The following is an 18,938-nucleotide window of genomic DNA, read 5'->3' as shown; positions in this document are numbered from 1 at the left end:
GCAGCAGTGGCTGCTGGGGCATGGCACAGGTGGGTGCAGTGCGTGGGGGTCTGAGGATGCTCAGCAGAGCCAAGGCTTCAGCTGCTGGGGAAATAAGATGTATTTTTTGTGTGATAGCAAAGCAATTTAGCACCTGTTTCAAAAATGATTATTTTTATTTTTGATGTGTGAGGAATTTTAATGCTAAAAGGACACCTCTAGGAGTAGTCAATAATTGAGTTTCTAACAGTGATTTCTTTTCCCTCAGAGTTGCAATATTAGGTTGCAGTGCCCATGATCCACTTTACAAAGACAAGTTTTGTTTACATCTGGCTCTTAAAAATGATTCTGAGAGAGGCATCCTGCATTCACATAGGATTCCAGTTGTAATTAATAAAAAACTTGACCTCATGGTGCAGTTAGCTTCAGTGACATCCATGTGAATCTTGATGCATGGGTGCTTAGCTGAGCCACAGAAGATGCAGCACAGTTGCTTTAAGCTGTGTGAGGTGTTTATACATGCAGAGCAATAGCTGATTCTTATTCCCCCTTGTTCTTTTTTTTTTTCTGTATATATATATATATATTTTTTTTTTTCATTTCTTAAGCAATAGCTAGAAATTAGACTGTTGCCTGTTTTCATCATCTCCTTTATTCTTGCCTGGGCCTGCCTGAAAGTGTGGAGAAGATGTATGAATCAGAAAAAGAAACAGATGCCTTATGCTGAACTTTGTGCAGGGAGAGAATAATGAGAGCAAGTAGAGAAAATCAGTCAAACACCAGAGCCAGGGGTGTGAGAGCTGAGTAGGAATTGCAGTGCAGATGGGCTGGGTGATCAGGAGAGCACCTCACTTCCCTGCTGGCACTGTGGCCATCCCTCCCACTGAAAGCATCAGAAAGGAAGAGCAAGCAGGGGGTTGCTGTTGGTTTGTGTTTTCTGTCAGTGTAGTTATGGCATGGCCGTGTGGGATGCAGGACCAGGCACCTGTGGGGCACTGAGTGAAGGCAAAGATTCCTTAGAAAGTGCTTCAGCAAAAAGGAAAGGAAAAACAAGGGAAAAGTCAATCTGTCTGTTGGAGAGAGGAGGAACCTCTTATAGCAGTGAAGGTTAAAGTGTTGTCTCTTCTGCCCCTCAGAAGCAAGGTTAGCTGTGACCTGGTTAACCTTACAAATGCTCTGTTTAGGAGAGAGAAAGAAAAGATTAGAATTGCCCTCCTGGCCCTGATAAAAATTGCTGCAGGGAAGTACCTGAGGTAAAGTAATTGTGACGATTTTTAATCTCTGAAGACATTAGTTGGAAGATAGACAAGATCTATAAAACTGGAAAGGACAGAGTGGTTTTCCCCCAAAAGTGAGAAAATAGGAGTTTCTCAGGAATTTTGGTGGAGAAATGGAGTAAGATTGATTTTTTTTTTAAGGGAGGAGTTAAACTGCTTGAAAATATCTAGAATTTAACAAAGAGTAGGTAACTGCCAAGATCCGTCTGTAAAGTTAAAATCATAACAAATCAGTTTAATTTCTCTGCAATTGTACAGAAAGCCTAGTGAGTACATAAGGAGTGAGTGGCCATGGTGGTGTCACCAGGGGGAGATGAAAAAATGTGGTCTAAATGGGACCACCATAATTAAAAGCAGATTGCAGTTCTATGTTTGGAGTAAATGCTGGCAAATAAATGGTTCACTGTCAAAAAAGATGGATTTATATCTCATAGGGCTCTGTCCAGAGACCAGTAATATTCAGCATTTTGATAATTCAGGTAACAGAAAAGGGAATGTATCTATTTAAATTACCAGATGATATCAGAGTGGCTTACCAGCAGCCTCAGGAACAAAATTATAATTGAAAGCTATATGAAAAAATTGGGAGAAGTTATTTGTATATGCAGGTTTCAATTCAATGAATACAATTGCAAGATCTTATACTTTCTAGGGAATAAACCTAGTAAACAAATACATAATAGGCAGTGTACAATAGTCAGTAGTATTGTATAAAAATATATGGGGATGTGGGTCAGGGAAAAAATGAACACAAAAGTAATGTCCTACGCTTCAGGAAAAAAAAATAAGAAGTATCACACTTTAGTGTTTAAGCACGTGTTTTCTGTCAGACATAGTGAAGTTTTGAAAAGAATATTTAGGTCAAGAAAGAGCTGGGTCTCCTTAGCCTCAACAGGGGGAGGCTGGTGATACAAGTCTTCAAATATGTAGCAGATTCCTGTGTACAGTGAGATGAGTTTCTTTTATATGATTTTATGGTAGGAGATTAAGATTATATCATTTGTAGCCAAAGATATTTTGGTTGGAATGAAGAGAAACCTTTCTAAATCATATAATAGTTAAAGCCAAAATAATATTTTTAGAAAGTCTGTAGAATTGCCATATTTGGACTTTTTTGTAACCTAATTAAACCCATTTCTTTTCTATGCTTCAGTGGCAGCTCATTCTGTCTTGAGGTGAGGCTGGTTCTCAGGCAGATTTTTCTCCCATTTTTGCATCAGGCATTAATATTTTGGATACTAAATCCCACACTGCTTAGTATTGCAGTCCTCTACCCAGTCTGTTTCAGTGCAGGGGATAATCCAATACCAGAGAAAGTCTCTTTATGCACATCTTTGAGACTTAACAAATTCCCTTTTCCTATTGATTGCAAAACCTGTTTAGGTTGCATTAAGTATGACCAGAATGTTGATAAGCTCTTCTGCATTATCAGGCAGGGTGGAAATACTCCTGTTTCTTTATTACATGGAACACTTTTGCATTAGCATGTTAAAGAATTACAAATTAAGCCAAATATGATACTGTGGAAGAAAACCACATGATTGGTAAAATCAGGTAAGTAGAGGAATAAAAAATTGCTTGAAGAAGTAATTTAAAAGATCATGAAGTAGGCACTGTTTGCCTTCAGATCTTAGTGGAAAACTTAATTTGAAGCTAATATTCTGTAATGAAACTTATTAATTTTTTGGTGTCTTTCCTACTGAAAAATAACATACATCATTTGCTGTATAGATAGAATATAGAATTAAGGATTGGTTTTAGCTGGCTCTAATTTTATATTACTCAAAATTTTTTAAAATGAAGTTGCACAAGAGAAGTTCACTCAAGAATATCAAGTTTCAGGTTTTAGGTTTTTTTTTTTTCAAAAAAAGATCTTTTGACAGTTTACACGCAGCAATTTAATACTCAGAATTAATTGCATGCTCATTTAATTAGAAACTGAATAATTTGCCAGTGTTAGAAAGTTAACTTATAACTTGCTGCTAAGACACTGCACAGAGCAGGCTACTCTCAAACCACTTTATTTCCTACAGTGTATTTATGGAATATAATGCACCTCTTTGCTTTGTGATGAATACACTCGAGGAGGGTGCTAAAGAATTAAATGTGTTATTATCAGTGTGGAGCAGAGCAGATAACCTTGCTGTACAAAGCATTGCAGTGTCTTTATCTCATCTTTGTGCTGCAGAGCTGCAGTCACCAGCTGTGTGATTGCTCCAGAAGTTCTGTGCTCAGATCAGCTGTAGTGGGAATGCCAGGGAATTTCAGTGTTACATGCTACAGCTAATGATGGCTGGTGAGATTCAGCCAGCCAGGAGCTATGCCAGAAATCCAAACGGGGCTTTAGAAGGGCCTGCTTAGGAGTAATGGAAAATGCAAGGATAGAAGCAGTGATAGGATCCCAGGTTTGAGTCCAGTTAGGTCAGCTCCACCAGAGCTGATGTAAAGAGAGCAGTCATCTGTGGGGAGCTCCATCAGCTAATAATGGGAATGGATGATGAGAGAGTTAAAATTTCTTCGACCAAAGCAGATCATTAGCTGCCTGATTAACTTTACTTCTGAAGTACTGATAGAGAAGTGTCTGCTAAGAGAAAGAGCTCAGTCGCATTTAGTTACATATGCCTTAGCTGTCAGGTACCACTGACCTAATTGGAACAAAAAAAAAAGAAAAAAGGTATGAGAAAAAAGAAGCGATATCTAATAAGTTCTTAATAGCCCCTAAAAATTCCCAACCCACTAAATGAATATGCAATTAATCATATTGCTTGCACCCACCTATAAACCAGTTGCAGGCTACAGAGGTCTGGATGTGTCCTGTATTACCCTGGTAGTGCTGTGCTTGTGGGGTGCATTGCTCTTAATGATGATCATTATTCTTAATACTGAAAAAGTGAAGAGAATGATCAGCTTTTTAACAACTGCTAACTGTCAGGGTCACATTTAATGTCATTCCTGAAGCATTTGCCTGTAATCCGTATATGTCTGTGTTCATTTAATATTAGCTGGAATGGGAATGGTGCATACTTAAGGTCACTGCACAAACCTTTATAAAACATTTATTTGTTGAATGGAAACCTGCAGTCTATGCATGTCAAATAGATGACTGAAATGGCTCTTTGTGAGGATATCTGTGCTCTGTACCACTGAGCACCACAAAATTCTTTGTTACTTCCTCAAGATCTGGATCTTCCCTGATTCAGTTTAGTGTTGAACCAGTTACACCACTCAGTCTTGAGCACATAACCAAAAGCAGACTACACCTGCACCCTCTGAGAGGGTGCATTTACTGTGAGTCCTATCCCTCCTCAACATCTCCAGAACTTTGCTGCTTGCATAATCTAATGCAAGGTTCTTATCCTTGAAAGAATCCTGGATCAACATACATGATTCTCTGTATTTTTTTTTAATCTCAGCTTCCTTATTGAATTTATAGTTCTTACAAGTAAAATTTAATTAAAGGGTGTTGAGTAAGAGTCATTCAAACTGCAGCACTATTATTACTAAGAGAAATTCTTTAATGATTTTGCTAAATTGGTGATAAATTTCTGTAAGGGAAGAGGAGTTTTCAGGGAACTTGATGGTCAGTGTACAGATCAAAGGGCTGTTCTCTCTCTTGAAAATGTGACCTATTGTGCATCTCTTATGACAAATAAACCACATTAAAAAAAACAAAACAAAACACCAAAAAAAAAAACCCAACAAAAATAAAAAATATTTTATAAGGGGATTTAGATGTTCAGAATGAACATAGTGTAGCAGTGGACAGAGGTTAAAAATCATTACAAAAAATAAGAATCTAGCCAGTGGATTATAATCAAATAGCCACTGCTTAGTTAAAAATCTAAGCAGCTCAATTTGATTCAAGTCAATATTATTTTTAAAAGAACACAAATGTGAATTTGACTAGGTAGTTCCTCATATTAAAGGTGCTTAAACAATTTTATAACTCCCACTTACTTAAATTAAAAAATAATTGACCTGTTTTTACTCATTATATACATAATCATTTGAGATTTAATCATTTAATTCTTCACACTGAATTACAAAGAAGATGAATTAAATATCAAATAAGTGTTATATAAAGGAATTTGCTGCACTTGAGTATGTGAGAGGAATATAAGCACTTTGTATCAGGTATTTGATGTAAAATCTCTTCAATTTCATTGTTTTGGTTAGAATGACTTTAGTGCACATGGAAAGGGTAATGATAACAATTTCTGTGGTTTTATGTGTCACACTTATAGAGTATTTGAATGGCTAAAGATGCAGCACCAGAGATGGTCCCTAAGAATCATGCTGGAGCTGTGCATCTCATTGACTTTTTGGTATCTCATTGACTTCATCTGAATGCATCCATCTTTAGAAAGTTTAGGATTCTATTCCCCACATATGCTTTTGCAGAGAAAGCACTAAAATTGTGTCAAATATGGCCACGAGAAAACCTTAGTGTTATTGTTGTCCCTGCAAGAGAGCTACGGCCTGGAATAATCTGTTCAATTTATACACTCATGGGCTGTTGACTACTTAGTTCATGTCCATGAACAAAGAACTCTGTAGGGTTTCATAGTGCAAATAATTGAAAATCTGCAGTTTGATCTTTGCTTAAATATGTGTATGTATATGTATATATATATGAGATACTGTGAGCATATATGTCAAGTTAGTAGCAGTGCATATTTAAATTGACTACTTAGTTGTTTCTGGATATAAATCACACATTATCAAGCTAAACAAAGTTTACAGAGATCAATAAAAAGGTTTCCATCATAGATGTATTTTCCTAGCCACCTCTTTTCAGATACATCCACATCAAAGGTAGGAGTGGACAACAGGATTAGGCAGTAATCTGTTTTTATCAATACCTAGATTTTCCTAATAGATGATACCTTCTGTCAAGAGTATTTTCCTTTCACAAAGTTTCATAGGCAGAGGGGTTTTTTTTAAACATAGTTTTATTCACTGGAGCAGACTTTCTCAAAAGAAAAATGTCCTTCTGAAGATCACATTCATGGTCATGTTCAACTCAGTAGGTACAACTAAAAGCATATTGGAAATAAAGCCTGCTGACCAGAAAAAGCATTGCAAAATGAATGTTCTGTGTAATAAATCACAGAAAGATCTGGTTTGTTTATCTAACTTTTTTTTATTATTGCTCTGAAATAACTAACTTTCTCACAATTTTTTTCTTAATCACAATAAAAGCTGAGAAAATGTACATGTGCTCTGTCTGGAGGTTTTGAAAATTGACTTTTAGCCAACACAGTGGTCTGAGTCCTTAACCTGATGTAGTGAAGCTGGAACAGTTTTGCCATTCTTAAATAAGAAGTAATACCTGATTCAACTCAACAAGTGGTTGATATGTCCCATGGCAATGTATTACATACAATCAGAGCACAAAATAGTTCTCTGGGAAATATTCAACATCAAGAACAAAAGTAGTAGTTAATTATTTTAAAAATAGAGCACAAGTTTTGTAAGAACAGTATGCAAATTAGAAGGATGAACATAGAATCTAAAAAATTGAATGGAAAGAACCTCCCCAACCACCTCCACTCTATGAGTCACTTCCCCCTACAAAACAGAAATAAGGCAGTGAAGTCAAGCTACCTCCTTCATCACTGGAATCTAGAATTGCTACTTTTCATTAAACAAGTACCTTCATGGGAAGCCTGTGCCTTTCTATCAACATAAAATTACTTAGCCTGAAGGAAAAGGGTCAGCCTGACTCAGGTCATTGCTTCAAAAATGCTAAGGCAGAGTTTTCATTCACTTGAAACACCACTGTACAGTATAATTGAATCCACCGTGCAAGTGGATATCAATGGGGATGGTTGGCACTGTTTGACTCTTAAGAAGTAAAACATTAATCTAGTGGCTTTATCCCAGAGTAAATGTCCAAAGATAAAAACAGGCTGTGTGTTTTTCAAATATTTTAACTGTCCTGTCTCTCAGTCCTTTTCTCATGGCTATCTCCCATGTGCACTGTGCATGAGGAAACCATCCCATCTCTCTCACAGAGGAGGCATTGGCCCCATTCCTGGCTCCTTGATCACAAAGAACGTTGTCTGACTAGGCCAACAGGACAGTCAGGGAAGCAGATAAATCTGCTGGCGTTGGCATTTCTCAACAGTGCTGAAAAGAGTGTTGGATAAGTGAATTTCCGTAAATGAGTTAGCAGTTACTTTGGCACAGATAGAATGAAAGATCTTTTAAAATACAGACATCGAGTTGAAATACCTTGAAGTAGGTGGTAAAGACTAGACCTTTATGTAACTGTCCCAGAGAAATGTTTCAAGCTTTCTTTGTTGCACATCACTCTTTAAACCAAGCTTCCATCTCAGGCTATGAGGAACGCTGATAGTGTGACAGACCTAACAGATCAAATGGTTGAGTCCACTTTTTAGAGAAATATTAAGATGTTCCCCTTTATCATCCAATTTTTGTGTTCTTTTTAAGTAAGGACAAGTCTTTTTGGGTATTTGAGAATGAAAGGTTTAGCCTGGGGTCTTAGGCAATAAATTAATGTTCCAGTGAAGGCAGTCAACCACCTGCACAAATTTAGCCTTTATAATTCTATTTATTGTCTGCAAATATAGCACCAGATTAGATGATTCCTGGAGAGATGAGTTTGGTGTGAGGTATTCATCACTTTGTTACAGCTTCTTTGAGATCACCATGAAGTACTCCCTTGTACTAAATGAATAGCTCTCTTATCATGACCTTTTAATCACTTCATCATGAAGAGGTCTTTTACTTGCTACAGGAGTCTACTTCATGACACCACCATCAAAGGGACTGTAATATCATAAAACGGCCACAGCAGAGACCAGTACAGAAATATGGCACAATACCAGAAAATTAGTGAAGGTAGACCTAGTTGGCTGCAAGCAGCATCATGGCTTGCTAATGGGAAGTGCTGGAGAGGAAAACTGGCTGTGAGCTCCATTGTTGGGAACTGCACCTGGAGGTGGTATTTTGCTCAGTTTTGTGACAGGGTAGTGGAACAGAAGGGGAACAGTGTAAGTCTGTTAGCAGGGCCAGCAGCACCAAAGAAATCATGGAGAGGTGGGAGATGAATGGGGCATGACCAAAAAGGAAGTTTAAAGATTAAATTTAGCTGTAGCGATACTTGCTGAACTTACTCCTATGGAAAAGATTTTCTTTTCATGCTGTATTTAAAACATGAAGATAGTGGAGTTCACACTGCAGTGCAGAACTGATGTGAGAAGGGGAGAAATCTAAATTGCAGTGTTCAAATTATTTGAAGAGTTTAAACAGGGTTTCTAGAGAAAGTCTTGGAGGGAAGGAATCCTGGTTATGTTGGTTGCCTGCAATCATAAAGGTTTGATTGCAGTACAAGAGCACTTGAAACATATGGATTTCAAAAGTAATTGTGAAAGCTGTTCATACCTCAACCTACAGGCAGATAACTACTCAAAGAGAAACAGTCATTTTCTCATAAAAACTCTATAAAAGGCTAAGTAAGAAGTTTATTGCTATTAAAAAACCCTGCCAGTAGCCTACAAAGATTCCTTGGACTCTCCAACACCCAGAGTTACCATTAAAGGTGTCTTGATGTCACAGTGAGGGACTGGGAGAGATGATGACTTATAACGAGAAACACCCACTGCCTTCATGCTGTTCCATGTGTCATATCCACACTAAGCAATTAATGATGGTGGTAATCAAGGCAGTGAAAGGCCTTGTACATGTACAGGTACTGAACTGTCAGATTGCTTAGAAAACCGTTCTCCATTCATGTCTTCGATCCTCCAGAAGAGCAAGGCTCTAGGTGCAGTCTGTTCTGCCTGAATTCATTCATCATTTCCCTGAGCCTGTGTGTTCCAGCCACCCTGCCCACACACTGCAGCTCTGCTTACTGCTCTCCCTCCCTGCTGCCTGTTCTCCTTTCATCTGATCCTCTTCAGTTGCAGCCCTTTAAGGGTCTCAGCTCTGCTTTGTTCTGGATTTGTTCTTTCTTTTTATTATTTCTCCTTTTTCCTATCTTGATATTTTTAGCCCTTTCTTTTTGTCTTCCTTCTTTCATCTTGCATGCTTGCTGGTTTAGCCATCTGCTTCCCCCAGCCCAGCTTTCTTTCCCATTTTCCCTTTGCATTTCTTCAGACCCACAGGCCATTTATCTCATTGCTTCTCCTTTCTCCAGCTCCACAGGGTCTTTTCATCTCCTCATGCAATTTGTAAGCAAACAGCAGATGAGCATCCGGTATCTGCTTCCTGCCTGCTGCCTCAGTGAGTCAGATTGTCTGGAGAAGAAAAAGACATATTGAGTTCTCTCTATAGTCTTCAAAATTGACTCATCACATGCTTTGATTTCCTTTTGTATCCTCATCATCTCAGGGCACCTTCAGTTCTGTTTAGTTTTGTGCTCAGAACCTAGGCATTTCATTTATACGGAATGTTAATTTAGAAAATATTTTCTCAATAGTTTTTTAACCTTTTTTTTTTGTTTTTGCATCCTATTTCACATGAATCAGTTTATGCATATTTTTGTAAATATCACAACACGTAGAAGTGCATCTCTTCAAAACAAGGTGGTGTTTTTTCTGCATTTGGCAATTTTCTCTTTAGCAATCTGTTTCAATAAATGCAGTATGTGACTCAACGTGGAAAAACTTAAAATAAAACCAAGTCTTGATTTGATTCTTTCTTCCACAGAGTCTCAAAGAGCAATTAAACCATCTCAGAACACTCTGAGAAGATGATGCAGCTTTGTCTTTAAGAATCAGTGTTTGAAAATATATTCTGTTTTCAGTTAACAATTTTCAGTATGTGTGGAGACATTCAATCCAAATTCCCTAGAGATGATGCCTTTTATGTGGGATATGAGTAATCCATAGGACCCTGGAAAGAGACCAGACTGTCTAAAGTGTCAGGCATATTAAAGTACTTAAATGCATGTGTTTCTAAGACAGATTTGGATTCTCAGCTGCATTGACCACAGGCAAGCACCTTCACCAGTCTCATATTTCCATGGAGATAAAGTTCTGGTTGTGCTGTCAGAATTTATATCTTCTGTTTCTGCATACACTTGTCCAGATCAAAATACACATGCACACTCTAAAGCTGCCTGCAAATCATTTCAGGAAAAGAGAAGTTTCTACAAATTCCCAAATACTCATGAAGTCCAAATTTTGATCACACTGAATATGAGTGTGAGCATATGCTTGAAAAGGATGTGCACATACCTGTGTATAAATACAAAAAAATGCATGTATTATGCTTGAGGCCTGAGATTTACCAGTTTGACTGTCATGTAACAATGATTTCAGTGCAGTCATTCTTGTTTTTTAATGCTGCAGGTGAATAAGCCAGAAAAAAAAGACCTATAAATTTTTGTCGTAAGTCATCTCATACAAGACTCAAGAAACATATTTTACGTGATAGTGTAACTAATAGAATTTCAAATGACAGTGATGTGTGAGGCTTTCAGAAGTGGCAATGCAGAACATTCTTTCTTGAATAATTCACTCATCTGAAGTTATTATATATTCAAAACTGATTGAGTTGCATATCCAAATGATGGTCTATCAGCTGTTGATGTAGGAGTAGAAAAAGAAGTTTCTGCATTTATTCTGAACTGTGGTTTGTATCACATTACTCTTGGTTATATGAATAGAATTTAATTGATTATGATTTAATTTACATTCTGCAGTGGATGTCTTTTTCTTGAGATAATTAATCTTATTGAAAAATTCTATGTGAGCAGTTGAGGCTCTAACAGATTTTCTAGAGGTGCTTTTTTTGTTTAGGCTTCCTTGACAGCCTTTTTTCTTACAGATAAATTACGTATCTCAAAATGTCTCGCCTTTATATTTATTTTGGTTTGGCAGCATATATTTGTTATGGCTGGCAATATTTCACACCCCAAAGTATTAATGTTAACCATAAATTACTACCAATGATATGCAGTGGTTCTTATCAATCATGAGAAATAATCAATGCTGATTGAAACAAATCAATATGATGTTTTTCAAAATTATAACCTTGTCATATAACTTCAGTGCTCAAATGCATCAAGTTCTATCTTAAATTAACTCTGCAATTATATACAGATATTTCATTGAAAGGGCCAAAACTATGCAAGACTATAGAAAGATTTAGACATCAGGAGTGACAAAATTTACGTCTATTTATTTTGCTTCCAGAATTGGGTAGAAATAATAGGATTTATAAATGGGTAGCAATTCATCATCTCAGTATTACAGACTCTTCAGTTGATTGTTTCTAAGAGTTTGCTCTGAACCCAGTTGAAGAATATGTTGTGTCATACTGTTTAAAATGAGAAGTCCCCGTTGCTCTCTCTATCTCAGACATAATCAATATGAAATCAGTCATTAACTCATGTGGCTTAATTTACTAAGTTAACACCAGGAAAATACCAGTTAAATACTAGAGCTCCCAGAGGAAAAGGTGCCACTTCACTGGTGCATGGAGTGAAGCATTTCTGTTGTATATCCCAAAGTGAGCTGAGCTTTGGTGTCAATGCATAGTCTGAGGTCTCACTGTGTTTGTTGCCACGGCATGAAATCAGCAGAATTCCAGCCTTTATTCAGTATTATTTTCATAAATGTGCAGAGGCTGTCACTTATTGGTATAGAGTGTGTTTTTTCAAGCTCTTCACTCACAGCATAGGTGTTATCCAGTGGTTTCATGTTCCTCTGTGGCTCAGAGTTCAATGCTGCAGATCTCTCTCTTCACTTCTCACACACCCAAGGAACCAATTACATGAAACCCAGCCATGGCTGTGCCATATTTAGCTGTTCAATCCCATTTAGCAGCAGTTCCTATGCTGGAGGACACATGGAGTTAGACTGAAAAGGCAAAGGGGGAACATTTGATGTGAATGATAACAGAATTTTAGAGAAATTTGAATTTCACCATAGTGTTATTGATACCATTAACATTATTAATTTATTTTGCACATAAATTGCAAAATGGATGGAAGTTTCATCCAGCAGCTGTGCTTTGCCTTTGGCAGTAGTCATGCTGCTCCTAATTTAATCTTATTAACTCCCTCACAGGTTTTACTAACGGGGTGCTGAACATCTTGCAATACAAAGATAAGAAAGGAATATATCTTTTTTATTGTTTTGTGATCAGCACATTAGATACTGATTCTATTCTCTTTGCACTGCAGTCCCAGTAAGGTCATGTGTCTTAAAGCCCATTAAAAGGAAATGAGGAATAGGAGCTGGTTGTGTGAATGTTAATCTGGTTTTTTGGAGAGCAAGAAGTTGCTGCTTGGAATCCTGATGGCATAAAGCAGACACTGCCCTCTCCTACTGTAACTCATTTGCTTTCAGCAGGCTTTCCACAATGGAAAGTTCAGCCACAAATAATCTGGTGTTCTCCAAACGTGTACCAGTCCTGCTCAAAGCTTTTTCTCGTTTTCATTGCTGGAAATCTGAATTACACCAGTGTTCTCTGAGCAAAATTTATAGTAAAATATCACTAACTACAGGAAAAATAATGTCAATGATTATTTGCATAATTTATATAGATAATATACAGAGATTTGTATAATTTGTATAATTATACAAACTTTGTATAATTTAGTATAATTTATATAGGCTGTGGTTTTTGTATGGGAGTGAACTTGAATGTATGTTAACTTACTGAAAATATATAATAGTTATTTTTTTCTGGCCACAAGCACACTGTATTTATATCAGTGATCCCTTCAAAAGATCTCCATAACCATCCTCTGCCTCATTATGTCCCCTCATATTCTCTCCACTCTGCATCTGGTCCTTGCTCATTATTTGTAGCTCATGGCATATTCTGGATATTCAATTTTTCTTCCAAGGTATTTTTATCCTAAAGGCAAAATAGGAAGCAACATATGTTTACATTTCTTTTTCTAAACTGTATTTTTGAGCCTTTAGTGGAGGTTTCTTAAAGATTTGGATTTTTGAATGAGATTGTGTTTGTCATTGTGTGTGGGTACTTCATTGCATGAATGGCAGATGAATGACAGGTACCTTTTTGCTTGGCCTTCTAATCACTTTACCACAACAAAGGCTTTTTGGTTCAGTTTTCAGTATAAGTCGATTTTTCAGTAATTCTTCAAATGCTTAATTCAACTGTAGAAAAGAGGATAAAGGCAGAATCCTACTTGTGTTGCTGGTTTTTCACATTGTGAACGACAGCCAGCAGCTCCTGTGGCTGGCACCCACCAAGGCAGTTTGGAAACGTGCCAGACCATTTTACCAATGCATTATGAAAGATCTTCAAAGGTGAGGAGAATGTCCACGGATGATTGGAGAAGTGAGTGTCCTTGGCAAGATGTATTCCTGTTTACCTCTCTGCTTCACTGTGTGCTGCCCCCTGATTTCTGGGTTCACATGCATTTTGTGATATGCACTGTAATGCAGGTAAATAATTAGGAAGGATCACTTTTAGTTTTAGGTAGTTCTCTTTTTTTTTTTTTTCCAACTAGCTTTAGGAATATTTTTGTTCTGCCTAACTTTGTGGTTGTAGATGTGGTGGCCTGAAGAGATAAGCAAGACAAGATTTGTGGGAAGAGGTAACATCTTTTATTAGGCCAACTGATGTAGCTGGGAAAAAATAGAAAAGTTTTCAGGCACAGAAAACCTCTTCCAGGTCGAGTTCTCTCATAGTTTTAAACTGCCTAATAATTAACTTCTTCCTGTGAAGCAATAAAAGCATTTTTTTGATCTTTCTCTTTTTATGGCTAATACTGTTTGGGAGGCATCCATATATTGCAGGAGTTAAAACTTTACTCAGCTAAGGTTGATTATTCTGTGTCCAAATCTGATTAAATTCTTTAACCCATAGAACAAGAATTAGTAATTTTTCATTCAGAGTACTAGTCTCTTAAAATTCTAGATATTGTTTTTAATGGGATCAGAAGTGTAAATTAACCCAGAAAAGATCTGATACTTCACTGGTGAATCAGAGAGACCTGATTGGTTTGGAACCTTATCTGACAAACTGCCTCTCTTTCCAAATCAGAGTATGTGTTTGGAATAAGTGGGGTGGGAATAATGGCAAACACTGCCATTTCAGTTATTTAATGGGTCTCTGCTGCTTTTTTTTTTTTAAACTAATGGGAAGGGCTCAGCTTTTAAATAATATGTTCTATTTGCTATGTACAATACAAATGGATGGATATCTATGTTGTGTGCAAGGCATGGACACCATTTGGCTGTTAAGCTTTGGAATAACAGAAAGTACTACAGCAGCTGCTGAAATTCCCAATGTATTTCGCATACTCTCACCTTTTATAGTTCTTACTCAGCCTGAGTGCTTTTATGCCCTGTGAGATGTCTTACTGGAACCTGAAAGGGGAATTTACAGAGTGTAGCAGCACTGAGAGCTGCAGAGATGAGTTCAGATTGCAGGTGTCTGTTTGGGTGAAAACAAAATACAGAACAGTCACTGCACTACCATGCAAATAGCTGTGCCAGCAAGAAGGCATCATTATTGCTCTAAATAAATAACACATGAAAGAATATAATTGGTTTATAATACAGGAAGTGGATAAAGGATGCATCAAGGTGTTTGGCATGCCCAAGCATTTTGGGATTATAGCACTGCCAGGTTCTAATGTCATCAGCTCTCTTCCATTTCCCTGGAGCTGAGAGCTCTCATCACACTATAAAAATACTCCTACAGAGGTTTTCTTGGCAGCTTTTTAGTGAAAACACTATTCTGTTGAGAAATGTTTTCCAAATTACACGGGGACAGTGAACTGGATCTTTTCTGGAACGTATTGCTGAATGAGTGGAGTGTGTTTGGCAGAGTGTATAAGGCACTGTTTTCTTGCATCTTGTTGGGCTATGCACTGAGTTCCATGGAATTATTTCAGTTTTAGAAACCATAGAAAGAAAAAAGAATTCCTTGAAAGGTGGAGAAAAAAGGACACACAAAACTTCAGAACTCAATTGTTGAAAGAATCACACCTTCATCTAAATGTGCCATCTAAAAGTTCAGATCATGATTGATAAGTGTGTTTTTTATTGTTGGCTGTTAGCTGAGTAATAGATTGTTATTTCAATACATTTTGACTGGAGCAATTTGTCTTGAAATACTTTTTGTCACCTTTTTCTTTTACGCCCTTTGTAATGGAGTTCTGTAATTTCATTTTTTTATACACTAATGCAGCTAAGTTTTTCAGTGTTGCGCAGGACCAGATGAAAGCTTGTCATCACTTTATAAACTGATAAAAGAATGAATTCAGAAGAAATATTTAATATGCAATGGTTGCTACTGACTGCATTCTGTGGCAAAAGAAAAATTAAATAAATTGTACTGAGGGGGAGGTATACTGTCTGTCTGATTTTAAAAGCCATTTTCACAGTTCTTAACATTGCGGGGAGCATTTTCCAGCTTATCGTAATAGAAGCAGGCAAGTTATTTACTTGCCAGAAAGGCCTGAACCCTAGCAATCATACATGCCACTTCTGAAGTTAAGGCTCCTCACAGTGCCCAACCTTAACATGTATAATTATTTTAATAAATTATGCCAGGCCATTTTCCTCTTTTCATTTTTCTCAGCTGATATGACACTGCAGAAATTGCTGTAATGCATTTAATATTTTAAAAGGCTTTTCTCTCCAACATTGCTTTATTCTTAGAGATGTTTTGTGTGTCCATAATCATTAACTGATTCCTCTCTGTACATAGAAGATGTGGTTTTTTCACTACAACCAAACCCTTTCCCTCAGTTTCACATCTCTTATTTTGGTTAGTTGGAACAATTCAATGTCCATGTTTAAATATTAGTGTTTATTCAGTCTTTTGATAGCACCTTGTTTAGAAGGCATGTAGTACAAGAAATGTGTGAAAACATTTTGGAATAGGAATGGTTGTACTTTGGGTTTGACTGTTGTACCCAGTATCCAGCCTTCACTGTAAATACACTGCGAGAGGGGTCAGTGCTGCCTGGTTATTTGCATCAATTACCAGGTTTTTTCTGCTTACTGCACATCCTACAATACAGGAGTTGCAGGACATAATTCCCCAAGCCTCTTCTGCAGAGAACACAACTGGTGGCTGTGTGGGAGGTTTGATCCAGGTGTTTTGAGGGTTGCTGGGACTCCTCCCTGTGGTGCCAGATGTTGTGTGATGATGTTAGGGAAGAGCTGTGTCCCAGCCACTGACACATATGTGTGCAAGAGGAAGCCAAGCAGGTAAAGCCTGCTACAAGAACTTCCTAAACACTTTCTATAAGAGCCAGACTAGAAAAATAAAGATTTTCTACAACCTTTCTTATTGATTTCATTTTGATAGTGATTGTGTTTCAGTGTGTGGCTTTTGCAGACAAGATGAATTAGGAAATTTCGTACTTTTAATTTATACATAGTGCTCCTATTAAGAACTAAAACTAATATGAGTAAACCGAGAAAAATGTCAGCATCCTGTCTGAAAGTGACTGTAGTCTTGGTCTCCACTAGATGTGGAGCTCTTTCAACTTTTTTCAACAGATATTAATGTTTCTACATAAATGTTTAGACAGAAATGTTACACAAGGCAAGAGCAGAGTTTCCACATGATGTATGAAGTGTTATTCTTGTTGGTAAAGTATATTTTCTGTTTAAGCTGTCAGAATGACTTATTAGTTTAGCATACTTGTTGAAATATACTCTGTTTAATAATTTACTTTAAAGTATTTCTATTTAAAATATCTATCCACCCTCCTCACGTTATCTTTGACACAATTTTCCCTTCTCCCACAAGGACAAGAGACCCATTTCTCTTCTTTGTAACTGGCCTTTAAAAGCTATTGGCCCCTCTGGGTAACCTCTGGCAGTGCATACTCTGTGCAGAACCTACCATGATTTAACCATTTCTCTGTTTCAGTTACACTTCTCAGAAGAAACTGGTACCTTGCATGACAAAACAGTTTATTTTAAGCAGAAATATAAAATTTAAAAAAAGTTCGGGGCAAACTTATTAATGTATGTATGATTCTTACTGAAGCAACAGTTCTGATGCTAAACGTCATAGACTTGGAAAATGGAAATTATTTTTATCTCAAAGGGAAATTTTATAGAAGGGATATTCAGCTGTTACACAAAGTAGAGTTACTAATCTTAGAGACCTTTGTGGGATTCTTGCTGTAACATCCAGCAAAGATTTAGGGCATGCTAAATTCTTGGCATGTGCTGGCAGGGAATTAATAATGAGAAGGGAGTCAGTGGAAGGATATTTCAGATGGCTCTGTTATTGAAGGCCTCCAGACAAAATAACAACCCCTGAAACTCTCTTGTGTACCGCAGTGACAAATTCCAGTGGCTCTGTCCATGTAGGATCCCCCCTTTGCCTGTTCTCTTTGAAGGAGACACTGAAAGGTTTCCAGAGCAGGAAATATAAGCTGAAGAGTTCCCAACACATATATCCATGTCAAGGTTTTGGCTTTACAGCTGTCGCTGTCCCCATCTAACTGGGATTAACCTGTCCAGAAATAAATCCTTCATGTGCCAAGCAGAGATGCTGTAACTCTCGTCATGGAGCTACAATAAGTCTAGTGGATTTAATCTAATGTTTTCTTCTGATAGAAGTTTACATTAAAAAGACGATTTTTTCTTAGTTCAGTAATGATTAGAGGCAAATATATTTTATATTCCAAGACCATTAAGTCATTTCAAATCATATTAAAACTAATACGATGGAATTATGATACAAGATGTAGAGGCAAAAAACTGAGCTAGGTAAAAAACAATCACTCAAGCCTAGAAGAAAGCAAAATGTCTGTTATTCACATCTGTGTACAGACTAATGTTTGGCTAGAGAGAATGTGTAATAGTTTGCTTTGATTTGAGCACTTTGGTGTGATGGTCCATCACATTACACACTGTAAGTGCTCTTCTGTTCCTGTCAGAGTATCCTACAGGTTTGGAATCCAGAAGTCACTGGAAACTTGCTGTTGAATGAGAAAGGTTTACTGAAAATAAATAGTTCTTTGTTTTGCCCAAAATGACAAGAAACTTTCAACAGACTTTTCCTGAAAAAGTCAGCCAAAATCAGACCAAAACTTATTTAATGAAAGCCACAGCAAAAGAGTAAGTACAGAGTTCTGTTCTATGAGCCATACCTGGGAGGTCCTTCAGTCTGTTCATAGCAGGTGGTCAGAAAAATACCATATGAGCCTGTATTGGTCTGCATTTCAAGTAGAATAACTGTGCAATCATTTTGCACAGCTTGATAAAGAAAAACAAAAAAGTGGGTTTTTTTCCTAATGTATATGCTCAGTGGGATTTTTGGTTTGTTTTTGGTTTTGTTTTTGTTTTCTGGGTGGGGGAATGTTTTTTATTGTTTTTTTTTTAAAGAGGAATGAAGATTTTTCTAATTGGGACATTTTCTGTGCAGTTGTTATACTGTTATAATGTCTGGTTAAATTAACAGGTGTTAATGTGTGTCCTTCCTACAGCTTTAAAAACCCGGTTCAGGTCTATTGGTTATAATTAATTCAGTAAAACATTCTTTCGGTGATAAAGGTATCAGTGTTTACAGGGATTGAAAGCCTCTGACTGCCCTCATGATAGTCTGTATTTAATCCTGTATTTTGTCTTGTAATTCTCTACTTTTTTTTTTTTTGACAGGTTTTTCATTATTCTTATACAGCTTCATATGTGATTTATAACATACACACAAGGTAAGTCACATTGTTTTTTCCATGCCGTGTCATTGTCAGTG

The 18,938-nt window shown here is 37.1% G+C and overlaps 1 protein-coding gene across 3 annotated transcripts in view; it reads left to right on the top strand.

The window, feature by feature from the left end:
* Nucleotides 1-18,938, top strand: part of DPP10 (dipeptidyl peptidase like 10) — a 428,896-nt gene that overhangs the window by 349,691 nt on the left and 60,267 nt on the right. For all 3 annotated transcript variants that reach the window (XM_014870838.2, XM_088168348.1, XM_088168347.1), the window contains exon 6: nt 18,845-18,897. In XM_014870838.2, the coding sequence (XP_014726324.2) occupies nt 18,845-18,897 (53 nt within the window). The remainder of the gene's footprint in view (nt 1-18,844; nt 18,898-18,938) is intronic.

This window comes from Sturnus vulgaris, chromosome 7 (assembly GCF_052056855.1).
Source record: "Sturnus vulgaris isolate bStuVul1 chromosome 7, bStuVul1.hap1, whole genome shotgun sequence".
NCBI lineage: Eukaryota > Metazoa > Chordata > Aves > Passeriformes > Sturnidae > Sturnus > Sturnus vulgaris.
Note: the sequence above shows the minus strand (reverse complement) of the source record. Positions and strands in the feature narration are given on the sequence as shown.